At 33.7% G+C, this 13,549-nt stretch overlaps 1 protein-coding gene across 1 annotated transcript; it reads left to right on the top strand.

Moving 5' to 3' along the window:
• The first annotated feature begins 11,798 nt into the window (after positions 1–11,798).
• Positions 11,799–13,196, top strand: LOC131057560 (scopoletin glucosyltransferase-like). The gene has a single exon (XM_057991724.1). The coding sequence runs from the start codon at positions 11,799–11,801 to the stop codon at positions 13,194–13,196; it is 1,398 nt and encodes a 465-aa protein (XP_057847707.1).
• Positions 13,197–13,549: the final 353 nt, after the last annotated feature.

Below are 13,549 nucleotides of genomic sequence, written 5' to 3'. Positions count from 1 at the left end.
ATCTTTTAATAGAAAGAGTGCAACTATTTCAGAAGTTTCAACTTAACAAGTCTTGAGGAAGATTTCAAGTCACTGAAGTTCCAACAAAGAGAAAGTAGATTAGGAAAATAAGCAATAACATCAAGTATATTAAATCAGGTAATTTATCAATTTGTTTCAATGGGGAAAATAGGTAAAAGAACTAAAAAGGAAAATGCAGATTTAGTATGTGAAAAAGATTGTTTGAAAGACGAATTGGTGAAATTGAAAAAGTGTAATTTAGATATGATAGAAAAGATAAGCCAGTTAGGAAAAGATATTTATGAAAGTTCATGTGACAATGATATTCTTGAAAAAGAATTGGAGAAAGTTAAACAGGGGAATGGAGAATTAAAAGAAAAGTTAATTTTTTTTATGAAGTCCAAAAAAAGAATGAAGATCTTGAATTAAAGATATAGTTATTGGCCAAAGAAAATCTAAGTTTAAGGTTCAAGTCTTCGGTATGTGATGCCACATGTGATACAATTGATTTATGTCCTTCAGTTGATATGGATGATTTACCGAAAGTTTGTTCAGGTGAAGATGGTGAAGTTGAAAGTAAGGATCTGTTTGCATGTATATATGCAAGTTGTGATGTGAAAAACAAAGGTTGTTTTGAAAATAATGTTGTTTGGAAGATGATGCAGAAAGTGGGTTATAAAGGAAGAGGACTAGGAAAGCATGGGCAAGGAATTCAAGAGCCCATTGAGCTAGCTATGAGACATGTAACATGCCATCTAAAATTTTATTTTACATTGCAGAGGGAGTCATATTACATACTCCTATTTGAATATATGTTGTATAACAACTATTAAAAACTTTCCAATTTACAATAAGTGTTTCAAAACATATGAATTTCAAGACTTTAACTCAAAGCTTTCACCAAGAACAATTGTAAAATGTGGAGAGAATGATGGCATTTGAAATAGAATTTCTCCTCTATTTAAAAATGGATGTCTTAACCCAACCTTAATGGAATATCTCTCAAACTTCATCTTCTATACAAGTATTCCATTAAAAGAAGAAAACAACTGAATTCTTCTTCTTTTATTTCTTAATAAATTTTCTTTTAACCAAAACACCATAAGAATCTCTCAAAATTGAGACTCTCAAAATATACATATAACCATCATTACATTTATTCCCAAATGAAAATAACTACATAGGATTTGTCTCCACCCTACTGTAATGGTGTCATGGGGCCTCATGGACTCCAGTCATACCCTCAAGCAAGAAAACTATTATAGATCCATGCCATATTCATGGAATCTTCTCATATACCACAAAACGACCAAGGAAAACATAATATCCAGATTTTTACATGACCACTACAAGATTTACATAAATTTAACTATTTACCACTCACTCAATATCCCACATTAGATTTTGTTTCTATCAACTTAGAGATGCTCCTTGGAAACTTATGTCAATCTTACAAAACATAAACAAGAAGTTTAGAGGGAGTACATAGGACTTATCTCTTTATATATATGCATCATTGACCTCCATCTATCAATTCTATCTTCTTTTCTCAAAATCCTACAAGAGTTCTCCAAAATGGAGAAGTGGGTAACACTCTCTCTCCCTTCACAAACCCAATATAATAGAGTTTCAACTTGGAAGACTTGGATTGGGAGGTGACAATTTCCACCTTCCCATCCACTCCTCTATGGGGTCTTTTCCTCATTTGATAGGGGATAAAAATTAGGACACCCCTTCCCCAATGTCTTCCCTCATAAATGAGGTATGGGGATGGAGTTTGTAGCCTCAACCCATCAATCCTCCAAACTTGTAACTTATCGTAATGAATACTTTTGGAGTGTTAAAAAAAGATTTGGGGCCTTAATTGCATATCCGATAGGCCCCTACCTCAAGGGTACAGACTCTGGGGTCTATTTTTCTAATCTAAACATGCAAATTGACCCAAAATATCCCATTAAAGACCTACATTAATAAAGCTCATAAACACATCCATATAAAATAATGAAAAATCATTTCCTTCTAATTCAAAATGGTTAGACTTTTCACTTATCCAAGAGGTAACTAAATTGGTATATAAGTTTCTTCATCCTCATAGTCTTTTTGTTTCTTCCTGCACAACACAACCATAACTTATAGTTAAACCCCAATAGTAATCCACATTAGATGATAATCAAATTCCTATGACTTTAATTTTCAATAATTTTCCTAGCTACTCACTAATCAAATTATAACTTGGCACCATAGTTCCCCTTTTTATAAATTTCAAGTCATGTCAATAACTTATGTGTACATATATTTTCATTCCATAAAATATTAACAATAAAGCATAATGTCCAAAAGAAAAATGTAAGAGTGCATTCATAAGTTTGATATAATTTAAATATATTCTCTTCAAGGTATTTGAAAGTTTAAAGAAAGATACTTATAAGTTCTATCATATTTGCTAATGACATCCAAAATATTACAATCAATGACATACAGACAATTCATGCATCTAGATAATTATACAAACAATTAGTTAATTTATGACCTTTAATCAGTCTAACGACAAAATATAACAAAGTATGGTTTTATTAATCTCCTATGAGGTGGGGTATTACAATAACAAACTTTATATCTCAACTGATCATCCCTTTATTGTTTTAAGGGTCTTAATTATAACATAATATTATTTCTATGAACTTGAACATTTATGAAGGAACATATAGTCACCTTGGATTCCAATTTATTCATATCTCATCTTAGAGAAATATCAACTCTTATTGAGAAAAACTTCATTTAATACCTATCGAATGTATAAATATTCAAATTCAACTTCAATAGTATCAAGGAATCATTTTTTTTTTAATAGCCACAAGCTTGTGATGGCTAGTAATTTAATGATAGTGAGATGTTTAATAAAATTATTCCATATAATCTTTTAATCAAGAAGGTCTTCATCCTAAAGGATAGTTATAAGTAAAACTATAAATGATAATTACTAATGAATGCAATTCATAGTCTTTACTATCCAAATCCTATCCTATAGCATACTTAATGACCTTTTATTATTTATTTATTTTTTAACTCAAAACTCAAATGATTCCCAATAATTCTTTTAAATTCATCTAAACTATACAAATGAAGAACTGAACCAAGTATACTCTTCAAGACTCAATATACCAAGATTAATACTTTGCAATCAACTTTTCAATCCACCCTAACTTATATGATAATTAGACTTAGCTTGAGATCAATAGTCATGATATTGTTAAATTAATTAGCCACCTAGATTCAACACACAGTAATTATGTATATAAATATCCACTCAAGTCTCATGAAATTTCAGGTTTGAAATCTATCTTGCAAGACTTATAAGCAACTTATATTAAGGGTTTACTAATATATCCCATTGTCAACTTCTATAATACTATTTTTTTTTGTGCTATTAGATACGTTATTTACCTTAAGGTCGCATGTTTCATTATTTGATGTATATAACCATCCAAACACATGTAGTTTGAACAACTAAGTCAATGTATTCTAAGAATTTAACAATCAAATATAAGGCATTAAGGAAACTATCAAATGCTATGTATATTTTAAGATTTACTATTCATATTAACGACATGCACTCAAACAAGGATGATAAGGAATGAACATGAAGATTTAAGGATAGCCAAGATAGACATTAGCAGTCTTGTGGCTTTAGAAAATTTCATACAAATACATATCAGTAGGTGTAGAGCAAAATTCCACAACCTTTGTCAAAATAATGGGAGCTACAAAGTAGGGTACAGACATCCATCAAATCATAATGAAGATAGATTTTGGTCAAATATTATCGTTGGAATTGCTCTGGTAGACATGTATGTAAAATATGAAACTAAAAACACAGCCTAGAATGCTCTGGTAGATATATAAGTAAAATGTGAAGTGCAACAAAGCGCATAATACATAAACATATTTATAGAGAAGGATTTTGAAGTTTTGGGACAAATGGAATTGGCAGGTATGAAGCCAAATTTGTTGACATTGTTTTTCCTACCTGCGATAAAAGGAACAACTCTAATCACACACATTAACTTTACATTTCTAAACTTAAAAGTGTTAAAAGTTGACTGATATTTTGTAGGCTCAATATGTTGTTTAAGGTGTGTGGTCACAATAAGAATACACACTTCTTGGCTTAAAAGTGTTAAACACTAAGCGTTGAGTAACATTCTCTAGACTTAATATGTTGCTTAGTGTGTGTGGCTTAAGACTATTTGCCATAAAAGGGAAGCCTGAAATAGAGTATGAACATCCATGAAGCATAATGAAAGGCACATTTCTATCAAATACTATGGTTGGAAAGCTTCAAAAACTTCAACAAAAGAAATCAATCAATCTGTCAAAAGACAAATTCCTCATTTTTTGCCATCTCTCTGCCTACCTGCGACTATATGGGTGTGATAAGGTCAAATGGTAAGGAGATTGGTGAAGGATAGAAGAATTAAAAAGATATGAAGCTGGATTGAAGGCCATATAAAAAGGCGTATGCATTTTGTGAAGGAGACAAATCAATTCCATAAACACATATTCCTTGTGCAAAAATTGTAGGTTATAGGTGATGCTAAGTTAAACAATTTGAACATGGATCTCGTTGTGCAATAAAGATATGGAAGATAAAACTAAGACTAATATGGCCTATAGTATCGATTCTTGAATCTTAAATAGTTGCTAAATGATGCAGCAGTTGAGAAGGAAACATTAAGTGATGGCAATATTATTTATTCTAATAGACTCTGTTTTATACAACCAAGGTTGTGGTATGTTCAAGAATGAGATTCCCCTCACTTCCCCTTTCTGACTCCTTTTTGCAATGTGGGAGTGTGTGGGCACGCACACACATGTGTGCGTGTGTGTGCATATGTGTATGTATATATATGCATACACACATACACACAGACACACACGATAGAGGCAAATGAAAATAATAGAAAATAAATATATTAATTCATATTGCTAGAGATACACACAGACACTATTATACTTCTTATAGATCTTAACAACTCTACCGAGTTAGACTCCTTAAAGTGAGTTGAAATAACATATTAATTACAATATATAGAAAAATAAACCGCTACGGATGGGTTTGTAGAGCATGTGCAAAACATGCAATTCTGTCAATTAATAATTGTGGATCACAATTCAAGGCCTCTGGGAAATCATAGATAATAATCACAACATAGGATAAGATAAGGTTAATAAAAATCTTCAAGACATTTACTAATGCAATCTACCCTTTATCAGTGCATTGAATACCTGGTTGTGATTACAATTTCTAACAATGTCTTCATCCTCTCTAATCTTTCTGAGATGCATATCATACATTATGGATAGCATGTTAGTCTTAATTCAAAGTTTATATATATATATATATCATTGTTCAAGATTATTTATTAATTTACATGCTTCAAAATTGTCTCCAAGAATGAGTCTCTTCACATGGTTGGTTTAGCTTTTTGTCTCCTTATCTCTACAAAACTATTTCTTACATGGAATAAAGAGGAGTTTTTCTTTAGTTTTCTCAAAAGCTAATAGGGGAAGAGCACCAGTTACTATTCATGTTTCAATAACCATTCACTCTTGCACACCCAACCCCCAACTCCTAAATTAAAAAAACCAAAAAACAAATAACTAAGCTCATTAATAAATTACACATTCACCAATAGCCGCTCATTTTCTAGCCTTTTTGGACCATAATTGGCCCATTTGTGCACTTTTATTGGTACTTATAACACATGGCTACTAGGGTATTTGTGCATAAAGTATTGGCGATTTTAAGTGCATGGTTATTGGGGCATCTTTAAATAGGTATTAGACGACATTTTGAAAAGTGTACGTTTTGACCCTTTTTTGCATAACATATCCCATAACATGCATTGTTACTACCCAGAAGCCAAAACAATATCTATAAGTAGTTTAGTTGTATGCGAAAATAACCAAAATTAAATCGTCAAAATCTAATATATCGTTAAGAATTTATGGATGCACAAAGTTATCTATAATGACTTCTAGTATGCTTCCCTTATAAGTTTTCTTTAAACAAATTCTTTACCTTATCTTATTGGAAAGCTGTAGAATCTCTTTATTTTTTTTAGTTTTTTTAAATGCTAAATTTATAAGGTTTTAAACCTTTCACATTAATAAATATATATAATATATAATTTTAATAGGAGCTTTTTACTTTCTTTTTCTTAAAAAATGTTTACTTTTCCTTTTTGGATATGAATGGATTTTTTTTTAGGAATTTAAATAATTTCAGATTAAATGAAATTTATATAGAATTTAAGTTTTTAAGTATTGTTTTTAATATAAAATAAAATATTTCTAATGATAATAATATATAATATAAGTATATATATCATTTTACATATTAAAATATCAAATTAATTATTATTATTTTTTGCATTTTTAATTGTGAAATATTAAATGAATAAATAAGTATTTAGAAATTATGGTTGTGACAAGGTCATGCTATGAGTCCAAAGGAATAGTATGAGGTCTTAATCAAGAAAGAGAACCTTTTTTCTTTCTGCAAACGATAGTCTAAGAGGAATCCTTGATAGGAGAAACAAAAGGTCAAGCATTGTCTGATCCAAATGAGGCAGCCACAAAGTTAGAGAGAGGGGCAATAGAGCTCGAGAGAGGAACTTGGCAATCAAGGGAGAGAGCGTCTAGGGTCACATAAGGGATGATTCCTATGTAGGAGAGGTCCTTTAAAGGCAATTGCGCAGTAGTAGCAACACATGCTCTAGACAACAGGGTCTCCAGGGGGGGAGGAGCCACAACAAGAAGGGGTGACAAGGCAAGAGCCAAAGGGACTAGTGAATGAACCATAGAAGCAGGGGTAGTCAATGAAGACAGTTCTACAACAAAAGAGTCCATGTCCAAAAGTGCCAAAAAAATAGGGAGATTGCACCTATCTACATCCTTCTGCCAAGTGGGAGATGACCGAATGTAGGACGTCCAAGGGAAAGAAAAGACCAAATGCGTAGTGGAAAAGCAACATTGGGACTAAAAAGGAATTCCTTTATAGTCCAAGTGTTGCCTCCACTGGAGACCACCAACCCTAAGAGAGATCTTCGTAGGAAGGGGTTTAGAGAGATCCAGATCAACTAAGATCCTAGCAAAGGAAGCATGATAAAATAAACTAATATTAGACTCCACCTTAATAAAGCGATCGAACATGTTGCTAATAGACTCATAAGTGGTAGGGCACCATAAGTGTAGTGAGAGGTGGGGGAGCCCAATGCAAATATGAGAAACCTCAATAGAGTTTGTCATAGGACTAAAAAAAGGTGTTGAAGGCCGCTATGACAAAGCATGGGAGTCCCATCTCCATTGGCCCATAAAGAGAATTGCATCCCTATCATCAGTGTGATAAAAATAGATCTCTAGCTTCCTATAAATTAGGGGTTTCATTGATCAGAGTTCCAAGAATGTAGCAATGGGAGTGACGACCACAATTGAATGAATCTTACGATTAGAACATACTTTTCATAGTAGGAATTGCAATCAAGAACCTCCTTGCCCAAAGACACTTTTGGAATAGTGGAGGCACAAGGAAGGCATTTTATAAAGAGGTAGATGGCCCAAACAAGGGTTTGTAGATTAGATCAACATGAGAGTTCACCAAATCATAGGCCTCTAGGGGAGTCAGAGGAGAGAGTTTCTTGGGGGCTAAGTTAGAAGTGTCAACCACAATTTTGCAGATAGGGGTTTTGTTACTAGGGGAGCTATTGTGAGCAAGGGAAGTGGAATGAGTAGGAGAACCGAACTGCAGGCATCCATAGGTGAGAGTGAAGATTTTAAAAATTGAAGAGGCTATGGGTCAGAGCCATTGATGGGAGTGTTTTTTTTTTTAATCTTTGTTCCAACTCTCATTAATTATTTAGAAAAAAAAAACCAATCAAATTTTTAATCTTCACTATTATACATGGATACTTGAAAAAAAACACAAAAAGGAAAAAACAAAAATACTTATCATTCTAGAACCTTAGTATGCAATTATGTGGGGTCGTCCGCCTTGAGCGCTGGCCCGCCCATTAGCAAACAAAACAAATTTCATAAAGAGGGAGTTAAAGGTGGGCATATTCCCTTGTGCTAGACGATGTGAATGCACTCCAAACTCTTTGGATTGGATCTGCATAAATTTGTCGAAATGGCCCATCACCCCTGCTTTCGTCATTGCATATGAATGACTGATTGATTGATTTTAATGACGTTGGTCTAAGGGATCAGAAATTGCAGTTTTAAGTTATTTTCAAACTTCATTGATGTCGGATATCCTATTTTAGATCTTCACATGGAAAATGACAAATAAAGTAGGTAATAAACTTGGCATTTCTCATCACTAGAAATCTGTGTGAAATTCTGTAGGTAATTCTTATTTAGTCGGCTAATACTTCTTACAAATATTGCATTCGAATTCAATCAGTGATAAAGATGTTGAACGATTTTGAGAAACCCCATGTAGTGGCAGTGCCATTCCCTGCACTTGGTCACACCATCCCTCTACTCGAGTATTGTAACTTGTTGGTGCCATTCATTGCCTTACTAAAAACACTATCACTAATATCATAGTGCATTTGTTGGATAACTTTAAATTAGTAGGTCTTCTAGGCCTTGTCACTTTTCGTATATTTCTTATTTTCACTTTATTTCTATTCTTTTTAGAGATCTTCTTTATCTTGCTGAATTTCTTCTTTCTATAAATATATTTTTATTTGTGGCGTGCTCTTCTCTACCTTGAATACCTTAAATAAATACTAAATATCATAGCTTCAAGTTTTAATTAAAAAAAATTGTTTATAAAGAATACAATAAGATGGAAGATACATAAATTATACAAACAAAATACTTACCATGCCTTAACAAAATAAAAAACTGTCATAATCAATTGCATTAAAACCAATTAAATTATCTATAAATTATATATGAAGAAATGACAATTAAAATAAAAGTACAAACTATGGTAACTTCTAATCTAATGTGGTTTGCATACCTACCAATTAAGCCACCTTCCATCATGAAGTGCACCATTATCTCTACCTACATAAAATTGGCTAACGTCCAAACATTACCTTTTAATTGAGTTGTTATAAAATTATCTTTGAAACCAAAAGAATATATATATGTTTCGTACAATTATTTATCCTATACAAAAAATTGGTAAGAATAAATATTTAATCCAACTTCAAATCATATTTTATAAAATAATATAAAAGGAAACACAATCAAATAGTGTCTATGAATGGGCATCATAGAATGTTCTATTGCTTCACATAATTATTCACATGTAGTTTTATGGAAGATTATTAAGAATTATTTATAGGCAAATAACTAGCATATCTATTATTTTAAAAATTTCATGTAAACTATGTTGAGAGATATCAATTTAAAAGTAATTGTCGAGTATTAACATAATCCAATTGAATGCCGTTAAAGATACATGGATGGCTAGACAATTTGTTTAGTTCTCTTTTTTAACAATTTTGATAATTGCTACTTCTATGCAGGTTGGATTTGTTTAAAACATACTCACTTGAATCCCAAAATAAGACTAGCAATTTGCATAGTAATATCAATGATTTTCTTTATTTGAGTGCATATCACATTTTATTCTAACCAAATCATGTCCATCAAGTGGATAATATGCTTATTGATCATGGCCTATGTAATTAGTAAAACAATTTATTTCCATCTTTCAAACTTATTGCTCCTTTATCTGTACTCACTGTTTACATTTGGTTGGAAGTGTCCAAAGCCTTTTTGGAAACTTAGTTTGCCCACTTTTTTCTTGAGAGTTTTATAGCCATGTATAATGCTAACCACTAGTAATAAAGAAAAAGAGGTTTTGTGATACGTTCTATCTATGTTCAAAAGGAAGTTGGTTTGATTCTAGTGAGGCTCAAGGATCCAATGTATGCAAACTAGAACTTATTAGCTCAAATATTGGTTGTTGAATAATTGACCTATCAAAATGTTCTTGCTTTTTGATATTATTGACCATAGTCAATCAATAATAAGATGTATTGTATTGCCATTTTTTAATGTCCCCTTTTATGAAATGCCCCAGTTTGCCCTAGATTTAGCTAAGGGTGGGTTAGAGGGGGAATACCTTTATTTCCCAAAATAGGGAATCCTACAATACGTTAGAAATTTAATGTATAAGTGATTAATATTTACAACATACCGACTGTAAAAAATAGATTATCCAATTATGATCAACAAGGAGAGACTAACTAATATTTATGAAATATAGACAAAATATGAAGAAAGATCAATTATTAGTGAAACTAAATGTAATTTGTAATAATGAATAACTGCAAATGTAAAGCTCAAAATTATAGATTATAACTAAAGAAATTCTAAACCAACTTGTGAGGGTGTCTTAAACAATTGTTCTCCCTGAACTAGGTTATACTTGATAGGGTGTCCTATCTACCATTCTCCCTAATCAAATCATAATGGTAGGGTGCCTTACTAGTCATTCTCCCTAATTGACAAGGTTCCCTATCAACTATTCTCCTTGATTTAAATTATATTAGTAGGGTGTCCTATCAACTGTTCTCCCTATTGTAAACCATATTGATAGGGTGCCCTATCAGTCATTCTCCTTGTCACGGTCTTAATAACTATGGTTGATTTTAGAAATTAGATATAATATGCATTGGTATTTCATCATATTAGTCGTAATAGTTTAGGAGATAACACGGTGATCAATCTTAAAGACTATCTGCTATTCATAATAATATGTAGAGACTATTAACAAAGTTATGTCTAGAAACTTCATACTAGAATGCTATTTCCATAGTAAACTATTTACAAATTCTTATAAACTCAGTGTGCTTTATGTGTAAATTTCATCTAATTGTGATGGACGTGTTTCTATTTGAGTAGATAAATATTACTTTGTTGTCACCTGCTCCATAAAAATGAAGGTGGTCCTCGCTTAGTTTCTATCTTTTTCTTTTCTTTTCCTCTCACGTGCATACCTCAATATATATAAGGGACAATAATATGGCATCAAGCACACTATTCCTAAATAATATGGCATCAAGCACACTATTCCTATTTATCATGTTCAGGTATAAACATTTTCTAAGAGTGTGTTTGTGTGGTAGATGTGAAAATCTTGTAAGAATAAAAATCCAATCCCAAAAAATATATTATGAATCCTGATAAATGTTTCTTTTTCCGTAAGGTGGGTAGAAGATAGGTATGTGGATCACTATGAACTTCTATTTCTCAAATAATATATTTATTTTGAATACCAAACTTATTGTACGAATCATATGCTCGAAGGAAATAGAGTAACTTAAAAAGCTACGTCCCTGTTACTTATTCTATCGGGGAATCAGAGGGGAAGAAGCCGTATGCCGAAAGAAAATAGACTAAATCAAGGCACTGTATGGAATATTTGCTGATGGATGCACGACCGTTAAAAACTGAATAAATTTGATATTTCCTTGATATCACCCGGCCTGTGTGGTATTTGAAATATAATTTCATCCCGTTCGACATATTTTTTTGATAAAAAAATTACTTTCTAATGACTTTCGGCAGAAAAGTTCCCTCAAAACCGAGGTCAAGCGACGGTGGAAACAACACTGATCAGCTCATACAGTCTCCCTGTATAGATAATCCCTATTAAATGTCTCTTTCCCATCTACCCTCCTCAGCTGTTACATAATAAGATTTGTGTAGCCTATGCTCTGTCGGTGAACGGAATCTTTCCCACAAATTTGTAGTTTGATTCAATCTGCAAGATGATCAATAGTTTTGTGAAACCGCATGTGGTGGCAGTGCCGTTTCCTGCACTCGGTCACACCATCCCTTTACTCAACTTTGCTATCTCGCTTGCCTCGTCTGGTCTCGCCATCACTTGTGTCACAACTGCTGCTAATGCCCCCCGTCTGAAACTCCGAATGGCCCACGCTTTTTCCTCTGGCTTAGATATTCGCCTCCTAGTCCTTCCCACACCATTAGTGGAAGGGCTACCCGAGGGAGTTGAAAGCTTCGACCAAGTTCTTCCCGAGCATTGTGGTCTAATTTATGATCTGGTCGTCAAACTTGAACAACCTTTTAACCATTGGCTTGAAGCTCAAATTGAAGGGATGGATCCTCCTGTTTGTATTATGCATGATGTACTTCTAGGATGGACTATGGAGGTACCCCAAGAGCACAATATCACTAGGGTGGTGTTCAATACATATGGCGCATTCGCTCTTACTCTGCTGCGTTCTGCATGGCTTTCCTCCTCGCATAACGCATTGGAGAAAGAAGGCGACACTATTCTGCTGAGCTTGGATCTCTCCACTCCTCTCAGATTACATAAGCACGAAATAGACACCATGTTGTTCGACCCCTTGATGCTAGAGGTAATAGGACGGTTAAAGTCGCTCAATCAAGGAGGGGGAATGCTCATCAATACTTATGAACAGCTGGAGCCTGAATATCTCCAACACTTAGGAAATCTGACAGGGAAGAAGGTATGGTCCATAGGCCCAGTTCTTCCATCGACTTGCTTTGGAGGTGTAGTGAAAGACAGCAACCGAGGTAAAATGGTAGACATTAGCGAGGATAAGCTGCTCCAATGGCTGGATTCTCAAAGCTCATGTTCAGTTGCTTATATTTCTTTTGGAAGTCAGATATTCTTAACAGAAGAACAAAGCAAGGCCTTGGCTAGTGGTCTAGAAGCCAGTGGGCAACCCTTCATTTGGGCTATCAAAGTTTCCCCAAAGTTCGAACCCAGGACATCTGACACAGCAGATCTTCTCGATCGTACATATCTTCCGGAGGGTTTCCAAGAGAGAACAAAGAATAGAGGGTTGGTCATATGGGGTTGGGCACCACAACTTATTCTCTCACATCCATCTGTGGGAGCCTTCGTCAGCCACTGTGGATGGAATTCTATGCTTGAAAGCGTGGCTCTAGGAGTCCCATTAATCACTTGGCCCATCTATGCAGATCAACACTTCAATTCTAAACTAGCAATTAAGTTGGGAATCGGAATCCAAATTTGCCAGCATAGAGATGGAACTCTAGACAAGGAACGAGTGAAGGATGGTGTAACACTTGTTTTGAGTAAAGAGGAGGGGAAAGAGATGAAAAGAGGAGCAGAAAAGTTGAAGAAAATGGCAAGAGAGGCAGTTGAATTAGGATGACCCTCGAATGTAAATTTACAAGATTTTGACCGCGAGATGTACCAATTGCACATGACAAAAACTGCTGCTGTACGCGGAGAATCTTTCATCCCTCGAATGTAAATTTACAAGATTTTGCCCGCGAGATGTACCAATTGCACATGACAAAAACTGCTGCTGTACGCGGAGAATCTTGAGAGCTTACATATTGTTGGATTAATGCTTCTGAGGCGCCACTTTGACAGCAGTTCAAGGTTATTTTTAGAGACGTTTTAAAGGTTTTTGTTTAGTAATAAGTTGATGTATTTCTGTAAGTTTTTTAGGTACTATTTTAAAGCTGCTTGAACAGTGTTTAGTCGGTGTTACTTTTAGGG

This window comes from Cryptomeria japonica, chromosome 1, assembly GCF_030272615.1.
Source record: "Cryptomeria japonica chromosome 1, Sugi_1.0, whole genome shotgun sequence".
Taxonomy (NCBI): Eukaryota; Viridiplantae; Streptophyta; class Pinopsida; order Cupressales; family Cupressaceae; genus Cryptomeria; species Cryptomeria japonica.
The sequence above is the reverse complement of the archived record's forward strand: the minus strand, read 5'-3'. Positions and strand labels throughout refer to the sequence as shown.